Source organism: Ursus arctos, unplaced genomic scaffold (genome assembly GCF_023065955.2).
Source record: "Ursus arctos isolate Adak ecotype North America unplaced genomic scaffold, UrsArc2.0 scaffold_20, whole genome shotgun sequence".
NCBI classification, from domain to species: Eukaryota; Metazoa; Chordata; class Mammalia; order Carnivora; family Ursidae; genus Ursus; species Ursus arctos.
In genome coordinates this window covers 38990691-39006787 of record NW_026622875.1, presented here as the reverse complement: position 1 = coordinate 39006787, position 16097 = coordinate 38990691, and the positions used below count along the sequence as shown (strand labels likewise).

General features: G+C 43.6%; 1 protein-coding gene across 1 annotated transcript in view; it reads right to left on the bottom strand.

Annotated features, from left to right (window-relative positions):
* Positions 1-4081, bottom strand: part of NR1D2 (nuclear receptor subfamily 1 group D member 2) — a 29614-nt gene extending 25533 nt beyond the window's left edge. The window contains exon 1 of the mRNA XM_026496916.4: positions 3761-4081. Coding sequence (XP_026352701.1) covers positions 3761-3776 — 16 coding nt within the window. The 5' untranslated portion in view covers positions 3777-4081. The remainder of the gene's footprint in view (positions 1-3760) is intronic.
* Positions 4082-16097: the final 12016 nt, after the last annotated feature.

Sequence of the window (16097 nt, the reverse complement as noted above, 5' to 3'; positions counted from 1 at the left end):
CATACAAATTACTGTGAACTGCTGAGGATCACACAAGAGCACTATAGAGGGCAAAGATCACAAGGGGCAACCACAGCCAAGGTGACAATAAGTGGGGTCTTGAAGAACATGCAAATTATTAAATGATGTACCATGTAAGAGATTTAAGAAAACAAAAAATGGGATGACAAAACAGATCGGTCTTATTTTATAACATAGTGTTTTTTTGTCTCCATGTAAATTACTGGGGGAGTGGGGGAGAGGGAAGACACAAGTGTAATCTAGTGTCTGGGGAAAAAACAGTTTGACTAGCAACAAGATTAAAAGAGAGGAATGACTAGATTAGGAGACTTTACTGACACCCACCCTTTTCCATCAGCTATGACCCTGTACCACTGCAGATCAAGTGGATCCACACAGTCATTTCCTTTACCCCCAAGAAGACAAGACCACCAAGATGAGTATATACCATCAAATGTTATGTGGGGTTAGACAATACAGCATAGTAGCTTGTGCTCTCCCAGTGGACTTTGCAGATTCAAAATCTGGCTCCACCACTTGCCTGGATAGGTTAATTAACATCAGTCTACTTAGCTTTTCATCTTCAAATGGTAACAGTAACTGCCTTCTTAGAATGTGTGGTGTCAAAAGTAGTAACACATGTAAAGGGCCTGGCACATAGTAAGTACTCAACCAATATGGTGATTATTATTTTACCATCATACTGAAGAGTTCAATTAGAAGAGCTGAAACTAAACTAACCCTCCCTATCCTTTCTTCTTACCTTTAATTTTGACTGTGTCATATGGACCCAGCGGTTTCCCCGGAGGTTATTTCCACACCACCTTCTGAGTATCTTAACTCTGTTGACTAGTCAAGCAAATTGCTACTTCACTTCTAAGTCTTCCCATGATCTTGCTGTTTCTCTCTCCAACTGACTTCTTTACCGTTACTGCTCTTCTGACATTTTTTTCCAAGTTAGGAGAAATACAGGTTTATAAATACAAGAATGAACTATGTGGGAATGTTTTTCCAATTTTTAAAAATGTGAATTACAGCTATGGTTATGAAGTTTGTGCAGTGAGTTATCATTTACTTTAAAGAACATGGTATAGGGGCGCCTGGGTGGGTCAGTCGTTAAGCGTCTGCCTTCGGCCCAGCTCGTGATCCCATGGTCCTGGGATCGAGCCCTACATCTGGCTCCCTGCTCTGCTGGGAGCCTGCTTCTTCCTCTCCCACACCCCCTGCTTGCGTTCCCTCTCTCGCTGGCTGTGTCTCTGTCAAATAAATAAATAAAATCTTAAAAAAAAAAAAAAGAAAAAAGAACATGGTATAGTCACCCAGAATCTGTGACAGAAACGTATACAATTTCTGCCACTTCACTATTTCACATCTGCATTAGTCATGGATAAGGTAAAGACACAATATGTCATAAAAGATGAAATGCTCACTGGTTGAATGTGTATTATACTGATACAATGATACCAACCAAAGGGATGGGTCAGAGGTGTGCCACAAGCACTGAATTTGGCCCCACCCTCATCAACATTAACAATTTGAAGGAAATTAAAGGGAATGCCTACCAATACTCCCTCTAACAGATATATGGCAGAAATTGTTAATGTACTGGATAACAGCTTGAGACAGGTTGAAAATGGAGCCAAAAGGAACAAGAGAAAATTTAAGAAAGATAATTGCAAATTCTTGCACTTCAGGTAAACAATTATCTGCACAACGGATGAAACTTAGCTTCAAAATAGTTCACATGAAAAGGTCCTAGCTGATTGCAAGGTTACTATGAGTCAGCAAAGCCAATAAGCCACAAAAGTTCAGCCTGCCAGAGAATTCATTTGCAGCAGAATCCAAAACTTGGAACTTGGTAACTGTCCAACCATTTCCGCAGGAGCCTGTTCACTTCTTGGTGCCACAGCCCAAAGGGCAACAAGGATGATGATCAAAACAACACTGAGCACAAACCAAGTAATGAGAACTGAAAATGGAAGAACTGGAGCGGTATGTTCAACAGTCATCCAAAGGAAGTTTTATTATCCGTAGCTTCAAAAGGCAAGATTAAAAGCAGTGATACTGTTCCAGGAAGGTTCAAACCAGACAAAAACTTTCTAGCCGCCTGAGCTAGCCCACCTTACAAAGCTACAAATCTGGAAGAATTCGTTCATGCTAAAAGTTGGGTTGAAAAAGGTTGAACCTAATAATCTCTAAATTTTTATCAAGCAAAAGTTTAATTCCATGACAGATTACCCAATTTTTAAAAATACCCTCAAAAGCTAAGCAGACCCAGAGGTAATTAAAAGCTAGAAAAGGTCTTTATTTTTACTACTGATGGAAAACTCACGTTTGTTTTCAAAGTCTGTGCATTTAAAAAGTGCATATAACTTAAAAAACTGGCTTTTAATTCAAATTCAATTAGCCGACATACAGTAGTACATCAGTTTCAGGTGTAGTGTTCAGTAATTCATCAGTAGCGTGTAACACCCAGTGCTCATCACAAACTGGCTTCTTCTGTAACCTCACTGGCCTCAGGTGTAAGGACCATCTCTGAGGGCAGACAAAAGGAGGGAAGGGAGCACGGTATTGTTCTGTAACATTAACAGGAAATGTAACTACAAAAATACTGATGAAGCCAAATTCTGTTGATCAGGTTCAAGAAAGGTCGGCAACCAATGGGTTTTTAAAAGTCAATTTAAATAAACACTAACCAGTCTTTCCTAAAGTCTCGGGGTCACTTAGGATCACCTGAGTCATCCCGACCCTACGTGAGCTGAATGATTAGCAATGGGTGTGACCTATAGACTCCCAGCCCGAGGAGATTTTCGAGCTTTTTATGACCGAAGGTGTATAAGATAAATCACGTCCTAGAGCAACCATTTTTCCTGGAAATACTGAAGCAGCATCATAACAAGGGCGGGTGCCGTCCCAGCTACCAGGCATTGCTCGGGATCTAAGCACCTCAGAGCTCCGAGGGGTCTCGCGTTGGGGAAACGCCGAGTCTTCCCCCCAAGAAACCTCTCTCCGCCTGTGGCGCGCCCTGACCCCGCACTTCTTCCTCAGTATCCGCAAGGTCTGCGGTCAATGCAGTCTGCCTGGCCCAGGCTTCGCGCGTCGGGGTCACCCCTCCGACGCTAGGGCGGCAGCGGGTGCACTGCGGCGTCCGCGCCGGCCTCGAGACGGCCCGGGCGCGGGGTTCACCGCACGCGCACGCGCGGCCTCCTCCGCAGTGTGCAACCCCGCGGGGGAGGAGGGAATCGCGGCCACGTCACAGCCCGGAGGGTTCCAAAGGGGCGGGGCCTCCCGGGAGGCTGCGGCGCTCCCCGCCGGCGCGCGCGCGCACCCGCCCCCACGTGTCCCTGCGGCCCCGGGGAATGTGGGTCACCGAGCCGAGCGGCCTCACGTGTCCCCGCCCGCCGCCGCCGCCTCAGCGCCCATTATGTAATGCCGCGTCACGCGCCCGCCCAGCCAACCGGCGCCCGCGCGCCGCCGAACGTAAACACAGCGCGCACGTGGCTCGCGCGGCCCGGCCATGTGAGGGGGGGGCCGGGCCGGCGCCACCGGGCCGCGCTGCGGCGTTGCAGGGAGCCGGGAGGGCGGCCGTGGAGCGGCCCCGGGGGCGAAGCGGGAACCGAGCCCGAGCCGATACGCACCGGGCAGTAACCCACCCCACCAGCCCTGGGGTCACCCCCCCGCCGCCGTCCCCCGAAGTGCCCTCAACGGGATCCGAGAGCCCCCTCCGTCGTGCCCCCACCCTCCGCAGTCCGGCACTTACCCGCATTCACCTCCATGGTGCCCTCCGGGAGGGGACCGAGGCTGCCCGCTTCCCGCAGAGGTGGCAGCGCCGCCTCTGCCTCAGCGCCGCGCCGCCCCGGGCTGGAAGCTGCGGTGGTCGCGGGGCCCCCTCATGGGCAGGGCGGGCGGGGCGCCCGGGAGCCGGGCCCCGCGGCCAGAGAGCGGGCTGCAGTGAGAGAGGGCGGCGGCGGCCGGCGAGCGGCGCTCCTCGCGGAGTCCCTGACAACAAAAGCGGCGGCGCGGCGGCTTCCTGCAGCCAGCGCACCGCGGCGGCGAGGGCGGCTGACGGGGAGGGCAGCTGCGACCATGTGACCCGCGCACACACCCCCTCCCTCCGCCCGCCTCTCGGCCGGCCGCTGCGGCGACTCCGCCCCCTCGCCGCCGCCTCCTCTCTCCTCTTTGCTTCTGGCTTCTTGTCTTCTTCCCCATGCCCCCCTTTCCTAGTCCCTCCCCCCCAAATCCCTTTTCCTCTTTCCCCTCCTCCCTCCCCTCCAGGCCGACCTCCCGCCTCGGACTGGGAGTCCCCTCCACGTCCCCCTCCTCATCACCACCCCCCCTTGACACCTCAGATCACCTCGGATAGTTACGAAGGACCGCCCCGAGGAGCCAAACAGACCGGCCTTTCGAGACCCTGGGCTGGGCCAACCCCTCACCTCCCCACAGGTCCCGCTCTCCTTCCTCCCCACCCCCCGCCCCCAACAGACCGTTAAACGCTGAACTCTTTGAGGGTAGAGCCCATTTCTCTTCACTCTACACCCTTTGGGTTATTTTATCCAATCCCGTAGCTTAAATAGACCTGTGTTCTGAGAATTGCCAGATTTGCATTTCAAACTGAAACCTCTCTGAGCTTCAGATTCCCACTCTCGGCAGCCATTTGATTATGCCCCCTTGATGACCCTTAAGGATCTTAAATTTAAGGTGTGGACAGGTATATGCATGTGTCAAAACTCAGTGAATGCACATTTAAGATTTGTGCATTTCACCTTGTATAGAAATATTACATCAAGGGGCGCCTGGGTGGCACAGCGGTTGAGCGTCTGCCTTTGGCTCAGGGCGTGATCCCAGCGTTGTGGGATCGAGCCCCACATCCGGCTCCTCTGCTGTGAGCCTGATTCTTCCTCTCCCATTCCCCCTGCTTGTGTTCTCTCTCTCGCTGGCTGTCTCTATCTCTGTCGAATAAATAAATAAAATCTTTAAAAAAAAAAGAAATATTACATCAAAAGAAAAAAACTGAAAATAAATGACATGTATGCTGAGGTATGGAGAGGGTAGCGCATTGATGTCTGCAATTGAAATGTTTACAAAACTAAAATGGGCTGATGGCATAGATTAATGGATAGAAGTATATTAAGATGGTAGCTGTAGATGCTATAAATGGGTATTCATAAAATTATTTTCCAATTTGTTCTTTGAAAATGTTCAGTATAAAGTGTTGGGGAAACATAATGTGTAAACTTTTTTACATGTGCCACACACTTTCTTCTGCCCCCCTAATCCATTACACACACACACACACACACACACACACACACACACATACACGCTTGTTCCTTCCCCATCTCAATCTTTACTATATTGACAAATCTGCCAGTTCCTGAAACCAGCAAATTGCATTTCTTCTGTCCTCTCTGTGTGTGTCTCACTCTGCCCTCTATACCCTATTCAATTCATTAACAAATCTGATCTATTCTACCTTCATATGTCTTCAATTTCTATGCTTCTCTCCATCAGCATTGCTATTACTCTAGACCAAACTACCATCATCTCTTGCCTGGGCTACTGTAATAGTTCCCTAACTGGGAAGAGGAACTGTTCCTTGCACCCACCTACAGTCATTTCTCCCTCTCAGAGTATCACTTTTTAAATGTAAATGAGATCAGTTTTCTCTGCACAAAACCCTCCAAATAACTTCCTATTGCACTTTGAGGAAACTCCAGTGCCTTAACCTGAGCTGCAAAGCCCAGCACAAACCATAGGCCCTGATTCCCTTCCCAAGGCTTGCCTGCCACCCTCTAAACAGTGTTCTCTAACCACAGCGGTCTCTTTTCTTCCCTACCTCAGGGCTTTATCACTCTATGTGATGCTGATGCAAGAGTTCCCCAGCTACACTTTGTAGCTTGCTTTTTCCATTTTATTTATCAACCACCATCTGTTTCTGAAGCCAGTATAAGCAGTCTAGAAGGAAGAAAAGAAATCATAAAAGAGGATACCTCTCTGAAAAGGCTACATACTGTATGATTCCAACTATATGACATTCTGGAAAAGGCAAAGCTATGAAGAGAGTAAAAATATCTTTGATTTCCAGGGGTGGGGGAGGCAGAGGGATGAAAAGGCAGACCACAGATGATTTTTTAGGGCAGTAAAACTGTTCTGTATGATACTGTGATGGTGGATACATGTCAAATGTACAATCAAGAGTAAACACTGATATATATAAACTATAGACTTTGGATAATCATGATGTATCAGTATAGGTTCATTAGTGGTGACAAATGTGCCCCTTGGTGTGGAATATTGCTGGTGAGGGAGGCTGTGTGTGTTCATGAGGACAGAATGTAAATGGGAACTCTCTGTACTTTAATTTTGCTGTGGATGTAAAAGTGCTCTAAAAAGTAAAGCCTATTTTAAGAGAGAAAGAGGATACTACCATTTAAATTTGAAAAAGAGAAGAATGGAATTGAAAATAAGCCATTGCAAAGGAATGTCCCTTAAGCATCTCAAATTTAAATAAATGAAATAAAATCTGTGTCCATGAGCCTCATGCTTTCAAAAGGCCACCTCTTACCTGTGCGGCATTGTGGATAACTATCAGAGGCTATAAAACTGTAATCCAGGTCAGTCAGCAGCCACACCACTGGCCACTGGAAACGTTAGGTTCCTCCGTGCCAGAGGAGGATGCTGAGCAGCATCCGAGTTGGACAGTCCCCAGAATGCTGTCGCTGCAGTGGAAATTGCCTTTTGTTGCTGTCATTCCAAGGAACCTTATGTATTAACACTGTAGAGTCCATGGCTCAGTCTGTAGGGATTCTCAGACTATTCATAGTGGATTCTTACCTACTCCACCTTCCTTGTTCCTCTGACCAAAATAATAACTCCGCTGAATGAAGTGACTGTGTCTTCAAAAGTCATCTGTTAAAAAATGCAAATTAGGGGGCATCTGTCTGGCTCAGTTAGTGGAGCATGCAACTCTTGATCTCGGGGTTGTAGGTTCAAGTCCCATGTTGGGTGGAGAGATTGCTTAAAAAATAAAATCTCTTGGGGTGCCTGGGTAGCACAGTCGTTAAAGCGTCTGCCTTCAGCTCAGGGCGTGATCCCGGCGTACCGGGATCGAGTCCCACATCGGGCTCCTCCGCTATGAGCCTGCTTCTTCCTCTCCCACTCCCCCTGCTGTGTTCCCTCTCTCGCTGGCTGTCTCTCTGTCACATAAATAAAATCTTTAAAAAAAAATAAAAAAATAAAAAAAAATAAAATCTCTTTTAAAAAGGCAAATTATTTCCTGTGAAAGCTTCCTCATTAATCCTTATACTCCACTAACACCAGGGGTCCCTGGGAAACTGAACACAGGATAGGATGTGGATAAAGAAGAGCCTAAATATTTAGAGTCCTCTGGTCCCGAGATCCAGTGAAATAGACCAAGTGAGGTACTGCAGTATGAGGACCTTGATGAAAGAGAGGTATTGGGAAAGAAGATGGAATTTTTTTTTTAAGTTAAGGCCAGTAAAAACGTCCAAGATCATTCCTCATTTTAAAAAGTTCTAATGAATACTGCTAGCTCCCAATACCATAATAACATTTCACTTTGCCTTCTCTATGCCCTGGTTCAGGAGTTCTCAAACGTTTTGATTTACACTCTAAAAATGATTAAAGAGCACCCACTTTTTGTGGGATATATTTATCCATATTTACCTATTAGAAATGAAAACAGAAATGTTTAAAACATGAAAATACACAGCATAGATGTCACAGAACAGCGGCGTCATCACATGTCAATGACTTTGGGGGTTTCCTCTGCCACAGCAAATAGAAATTGCCAGGCATCGTGATATTTGTGACGTACTTTCTTCCAGGCTTTTTTTTTTTCCTTTTCTGTTTCAGTCAAAGTACTAGCTTCAGTATCATCTCTCAAGTCAGCATCAAAGTATGCCTTTACTGTAAATTCAAAAATTTGTCTATACTTATTTTTTAACTAGAAAAAATAATTTAATTGGGGTGCCTGGGTGGCACAGTTAAGTCTCCAACTCGATTTCAGCTCAGGTCATGATCTTGGGGTCCTAGGATTGAGTCCTGCGTCAAGCTCCAAGCTCAGCATGGAGTCTTCTTGGAGTTTCTCTTTCCCTCTCCCTCTTCCCCTCCCCCCCAAATAAATAAATCATTTTTTAAAAATATAACTAAATAGGGGCGCCTGGGTGGTGCAGTCGTTAAGCGTCTGCCTTCGGCTCAGGGCATGATCCCAGCGTTATGGGATCGAGCCCCACATCAGGCTCCTCTATGAGTCTGCTTCTTCCTCTCCCACTCCCCCTGCTTGTGTTCCCTCTCTCGCTGGCTGTCTCTGTCAAATAAATAAATAAAATATTTAAAATATATATAAAAATAAAATAAAATATATATATAACTAAATAATAAACATCCAATTATGTCATACATATGTATCACTAGGAAAATTATATTCTCATTTTATGTCTCCATAAAATATTCAAATAAGTACAATGTTATATCTGTGCATAACTGGGTATTTATCCCAAAGATACAGACCTAGTGAAGAGAAGAGCCATATGCACCCCAATGTTCATAGCAGCAATGTCCACAACAGCCAAACTGTGGAAGGAGCCAAGATGCCCTTCAATAGACAAATGGATAAAGAAGATGTAGTCCATATATACAATGGAATATTGCTCAGCCATTGGAAAGAATGATTACCCAACATTTGCAGCAACATGGACCGGACTGGAGATTATGCTAAGTGAAATAAGTTAAACAGAGAAAGACAATTATCATATGGTTTCACTCATTTGTGGAACATAAGGAATAGCAAGATCAGTAGGAGAAGGAAGGGAAGAATGAAGGGGGGGGGTAAGCAGAAGGGGAATGAACCACGAGAGACTATGGACTCTGGGAAACAAACTGAGGGTTTCAGAGGGGAGAGGGGTGGGAGATTGGGATAGGCCGGTGATGGGTATTAAGGAGGGCACGTATTGCATGGTGCACTGGGTGTTATACGCAAGTAATGAATCATGGAACACTACATCAAAAACTAATGATGTACTGTATGGTGACTAACATAATAAAAATTTTTTTTAAATTATATCTGTGCACAGAAAAAATATCAACAGGGGCGCCTGGGTGGCACAGCGGTTGAGCGTCCGCCTTCGGCTCAGGGCGTGATCCCGGCATTATGGGATCGAGCCCCACATCAGGCTCCTCGGCTATGAGCCTGCTTCTTCCTCTCCCACTCCCCCTGCTTGTGTTCCCTCTCTTACTGGCTGTCTCTCTCTGTCAAATAAATAAATAAATAAATAAATAAATAAATAAATAAATAAATAAATCTTTTTTAAAAAATAAATAAAAAACAAAACAAAATAAAATAGCAGCAATCATGTTATTGTCTCTGATGGTCTCTATGAGTCAGGAACTTGGGGAGCCCCTGGTTGGGCATTGATGACTCAGGGTCTCAACACTGGCAATCAGACAGTAGGCAGAGCCAGAAAATCAGGGGACTGGAGCAGCTAGGGGCTAGCCCAACCTTTCTCTCTCTTCGGTAGTTGCAGAGTTTCTCCTCATTGTCTCTATATATGGGCTACTCTGGTGTACCTCACAACTTGTTGGCCTCAGGGCAGTCAGACTGCTTACAACAGCGTAGGCCAGGGCTCCAGTGCAAGCATTCCAGGGAATGAGGCAGAAGTTGTCTCACTTTTTCTGACCAGCCTTCCAAAGTCAGGCAACATCAATTTCACTGCATTATTGGTTTGTAGCAAGGGAATTACAAGCATACCCAGATTGGAAGATAGGATACATAGACCTCATCTCTTCATAAGAGGAAACTTCAAGGTCGTATTTTGAATAGCATGTGAGATGGAGTATATTGTTGCAGCTACCATTGTTCAAACAGGGTACAATTTTAAAGAATAACACACACACACAGTCCATCTTGATCTGAATACCACGTTGCAGCATCAAAAACTTCAGATATAGGGGCGCCTGGGTGGCTCAGTTGTTAAGCATCTGCCTTCGGCTCAGGGCGTGATCCCGGAGTCCTGGGATGGAGCCCGCATCGGGCTCCTCCCCTGAGAGCCTGCTTCTTCCTCTCCCACTCCCTGTGCTTATGTTTCCTCTCTCGTTGGCTGTCTCTCTCTCTGTCAAATAAATAAATAAATAAGCTTTAAAAAAAAAAAAGCTTCAGATATACTTCTCAGGGTAAGCATTTTCATCCCCTCTACGTGGTAGCATTTTCTAAGTGTTGGTGTAAGGAGAAAGGGTGCTCTAGAGAAAGGAATAGGTCAGATAACAGGTGGATACAGGAAGGCCCCCACTCCGCAAGATGCACAAGATGATTCCACTCCATTGTTTTATTCTCTGTGCAGCTGAAGGTCAATAGAAAAATATTCCAAATACAGACCCAACCTCCTGTCTATTTTAAGTCCTTTATTGTCCAACATCAGTAATTTCTTACGGCATTGGAATGGGACCACTCCCTCAGAGAAGACTCTAGTAGGAGAAAGGTTATGTCTACATGTAATGAGAGCAATCTATACAACATGACATGGAAACCCTGGTTGAATTTAAGCCTTCCATTGATTTAATAACATACTAAACAGAAATTTGGGGGAAAAAATAAGGATGGAAATAAAAGAGAAAAAGTTGCATGGCTGTTCAACAAATTAAAATGCTGTAAGAAATGCTTGAGTGAGTATTGAGTAATGATTATCTTCAACATTCTTTATCACAGTTTGAAAAAAAATCTACAGTACTTCCTCTGGGGGAAAAAAGAAACCAAAAGCATCAAATACAAAGAGCTAGCCCTAACAACAGGGCGTGCTATCTCACTAAAGGAACAACACATCTTACTGACTTTCTCACTCATCTTCCCATCTGATCTTCCTACTTTTGAAACTCATCTAACTGAGAATCCCTCCCAGCAGTGGAATCTGTCCTAGTGTGACCCCCATTAACTGAACGATCCTTAAGTTCTCCATCCCAAATTATCAGAAACACTCAGAGAGGACTCAGAGACTCAGGTGTCTCCCTTTCACCTAGACCAGTGGCTCTCAACATGTATAGTCACTGGATCAGCAGCAGCAGCCTCCCCTAGGAACTTGTTAGAAAGCAATTTCTTGAGCCCTACCCCAGGCCCTACGAATCAGAAACTCTGCAGGTGATGCCAGCATTTTGTGTTTTAACAAACCCTTCAGGTGGTGCTGATGCACTCAAGTTTGAAAACACTGCTTATGAAGCCAGTAGCATCTACCACCAGAGAATTGATCTGTACTGTATTTCAGGGCTATAGGGCCATGCAACTAAGTAGATAAGGCCAGTGGCTGCCTCTTTCCAGATTTTCTACACCATGCGCCCAAGGGAGCAGCATTTGTGCCCTGTAATGTGTATATAATCTGACAGGATGTTATATGGCAGGGTAGGATTATAAATGCAAAACCCACATTGCTGGGCTCCTGATTTCAGTTCTTCCTACAGACCTGGATGAATTTCTTTTTTTTTTTTTTTAAAGATTTTATTTATTTATTTGACAGAGATAGAGACAGCCAGCGAGAGAGGGAACACAAGCAGGGGGAGTGGGAGAGGAAGAAGCAGGCTCATAGCAGAGGAGCCTGATGTGGGGCTCGATCCCAGAACGCCGGGATCACGCCCTGAGCCGAAGGCAGATGCTTAACCACTGTGCCACCCAGGCGCCCCTGGATGAATTTCTGCCCACAGACTCTAGGAGTAACCTGCTATTCTCATGAATTGGTATGCTTACTGCTAGCAAGTCTTTACTAATTACCTATAGATTTATTTATCTATATTCTAGAAAGTAAATTTATTCCTAAGGCTTAGACACTTCTTTCTGGCTGTGCAGGAAAAACAAAATGGTAACAATAGGATTGTCATTTAAACCATAGTCAATATCCAGGACCATCTCTTACCTTCTAAAACCATATAAAAACTTATTCCTCCTCCTCAAGATGCAGTTCTTTAAAAGAAAATTGGAGAAGGAATACCTTACCATTTGCATCATAACCAGAGGCTGCATATTGATTTTTCATATGTTCAGATTCCATTGTTTTGAGACAGTATGTTGGGACATCCAAAGACTTCACAATTTGTGACTAACATATTAGGCTTTGGACTAGTAATGATCTTTTATGTATGGGTCTTCTCTTAGTGTTAGAAGAGAGGCCAAATGTAGTTTTTCTAGATTAAGCCAAGAGACACATTGGTTTTCTTACTACCTCACTATTCAAAGTGTTGTCCTGGAGCAGAAGCATTAGCATTACCTGGGAACCAGAATCTCAAGCCCCACCTAGTTTCTGAATCAGAATCTGCACGATATCAAGAGCTCAAGGTGACCTATCTGCACAAAGAAGTTGGAGAAGCCCAGCAATACTACACCCAGGAGACAGAGACTTTGCAGCAGGGGTTTTCTCTGGGGAGAAGTGGTAGGCAGCCTTCTCAAGATGTCACCCAATGACCCTAGCCTCCTGTTACTCACTTCCTTGTGTAATTCCCCCCCCCCCGGAGTGTGAACTAGACTCATGAATTGCTTCTAAAAATAGACTATGGCAGGGACACCTAGGTGGCTCAGTCGGTTAAGCGGCTGCCTTCGGTTCAGGTCATGAACCCAGGGTCCTGGGATCAAGCCCCGCATCGGGCTCCCTGCTCAGCGAGGAGCCTGCTTCTCCCTCTACCACTCCCCCTGCCTATGCTCTCTCTCTCTCTCACGCACAAATAAATAAATAAAAATCTTTAAATAAATAAAAATAGACTATGGCAAAAATAGACTATGTCACTTTTGAGACCATGTTATAAAAGACTGAGACATATCTTGTTTGTATTCTCTCCCTGGCTCTTACCCGCTTACCCTGATCAAGCAAGCTGCAGGGCTGTGAGCTGCCCTGGAGAGATTCATGTGATAAAGAACTGAAGATGGCCTTCGGTCAGCAGCCAGCGAGGAACAGGATCCTGCCAACAAGCACATGCATGAACTTGGTAGTAGATCTTTCCCCAGCTGAGCCTTGAGACAACTTCAGCCACACCCAACACCTTGACTGCAAGACGCTAAAGCAGAGAACACAGCTAAACTGCATGCAGATTTCTGAACCACAGAACTGTGAGATAACAAATGTTGGTTTAAACCTTTCGGTTTTAGGGAAATTTGTTACTCAGCAGTGGATGACTAATAACAAGCAAGAACCAGTAGATCAAGGGTATAAAAAATCCAAATATCGTCCAGACTCCCTGGAAGTCACAGGGACCTAACAGTTAGATAAACAAACACCTATAGACAGAGTAAATACCTAAAAAAGATTATCATTGAGTCTGAGATAAGTAGTGAGACTGAAAACTGGGATTGATTGAAAGTTCACATAAGTGAGGCAGCAGGGCCCATCCAGCACTCTACAGTGAAGCCGCAAAGTCAATGGGGCTCCCCAGAGCTCCCCAAGACACACACACACACAGTATCTAATCAGCTTTTAATGCTTCACTCAAATATATAAACAGATAGCAGTGAATCACTAGACTTTTGAGGGAAGATTCTACAATGATAGAAAGAAAATAGAAACTAAGAAACAATACAAGAAGCAATTTTCTTTATTATTGGAGAGATAAGAGAAGACAGAGCATCCACGAGAGCGGGACGCTACAAGAAAGGAATACAAAACACGTAAGAGTTCTTGAAAATTAAAGGCGATTTACAAAATAGAAAAAATATTAGGAAAGTTAAAAATCAAGGATTTCTAAGCAGAACATAAGGATTTAGGGAGATCATAAAGACAAAAGATGGACATTTGAAATTATTATTATTTACTTATTTATTTTTAAATATTTTTTAAGTTTTATTTATTTAAGTAATCTCTACATCCCACGTGGAGCTGGAACTCACCACCCTGAAATCAAGAGTCACAGGATCCTCTGACTGAGCTACCCAGGTGCCCCAGAAGTGATTGTTTTTTAAGCTTAAAGATTAATCCAAAAGCAGGAGTTCCAGAATGAAAATGATCAAAGAAATAATTAAAGAGCTTTTCCCCGGAATGAAATGAAAGGATTCTCAGATTAGAATACACACAGATTATCCTGCACAACTAATGAAAAAAAAAACAAAACCTTCAAGGCATGTCATGATGAAATGTCAAAACATCAGGCATAGACAGAAGATCATAAAAACATCCAGAAAGATCAGATCACATACAAAACAATAGAAATCTAAATGTCAACAGACTTCTTAACAGCATCACTGAATGCCTCAGGAATGCCTTCCAAATTTTAAGATAAAAATACTTCAGCTCAAATGCAAAGGTAGGCTAAAGATATTTTCAGACAAGTAAGTGTTCAAAAAACTCCCCTTCTATACACCTTTTCTTAGAAAGTCACTAAGGTGATGTAACACAGACTGGGAGAATAGAGGGAAGAGAAATGTGCATGTTTATGCATGCGTGAGCATACAAGCGTGTGGGTGTGCTAACACACCTACACATATGAGACGTACCGGAAAAAGGAATGTGTGTGACAGGGAAGTGTTATTTAAATTCTCATCCTCCATAATAGCAAGTCAATAGATAATACCTAAAACTTATGAATTAAAAAAATAGCATTTTAAGGATCTCATGAAGGATGGGGAAGGATGAGGCAGGGAATCACTGTTACCATCGTAAGCCTTGTAGTACTATTTGACTTCTTAAATTGTGTGAATTTATCAGTTTGATGAAAATAAAAATTACTTTGAAAGCACAAACCAGGGGCACCTGGGTGGCTCAATCAGCTGAGCATCTGCTTTCGGCTCAGATCATGATCTCAGGGTCCTGAGATTGAGTCCCACATCCGGTTCCACGCTCAGCCGGGAGTCTGCTTCTCCCTCTCCCTTTGCCCCTCCCCACCACTCATGCTGTCTCTCTCGTTCTCAAATAAATAAATAAAATATAAATAAATAAATAAATAAATAAATAAATAAATAAATAAATTAAAAAAAGCAAAACCAAGGTGCCTTGTGGCTCAGTCGGTTAAGCGACTGACTCTTGATTTCAGCTCAGGTCACGATCTCCCGGTGGTGAGATTGAGTCCGGAGTTAGGCTCCACACTGGGCAGGCATCTGCTTGAGATTCTCTCTCTCCCTCTCCCTCTGCCTCTGCCCCTCCTCCTCCACCCCTGCTGCGAGGAGAGTGCACACTCATACATACATGTGTGTGCTCTCTCTCTAAAAAAAAAAAAGTCCAACTCCCCTTAAACAGCACAATCTTTCAAAATAATAGAAATATCTATAGCTGAATTGCAGCTGCCCTTAGGTGTCTGTGCTGCTTTTTCTATGGTCCCATGTTTGGTCAGGATATTACTAATAAAACTATCTCTTTCTCTCTTCCAAATTAAAAGAAAGAATAATTTGACCCTATAATTCCATTTCTAGGAATCTATGCTAACAAAATAATCCTAAATATACAAAAATATTTATGTGAAAAAATACATAGCACTGTTTATGTATTATAACAAAACTGGCAAAATTACCCAACCAAAAGAAAATTCCCCTTGGCCTTTAAAAAAAGAGTATTTATGAAGATGAGGCAATAATGTGAAAATGTTGATAATCTAATGTTAATTGAAAAAATCAGTATGAAAAACTGCATATGAAGTAATAGTACAATGATTTAATTCTATGCATTAAAAAAAAAGATTGGAAGAATATACCAAAAGGTTTAACAATGGTTTTATTTGATGATGATAGTATAGATGATATTTTTTTCTTTTTACTTTGTACATTATCAAAAAATTTTAAATTTTTTATATAGTATTATAATGAAAATACTTGAAAATATGAATTAAAATTAACATTTATGTTAAAAACATTTGTGGAGTTTACCATTTTGATGCTGCCAACTTGGCATTAGTGTTTTTACCCAGTGACTTTTTTTTAAGATTCCTTGCATTTTATTTTATTCTATTATTTTTTTATTATGTTATGCTAGTCACCATACAGTACATCATTAGTTTTTGATGTAGTGTTCCATGATTCGTTATTTGCGTTTTGTTTCTTTTTTTTTAACCTGGTGAATTTTTTTAACGGCAATCATTTCAAACTTATAGTTGACTCTGACAAGTTTATGAATGCAAACATTTTA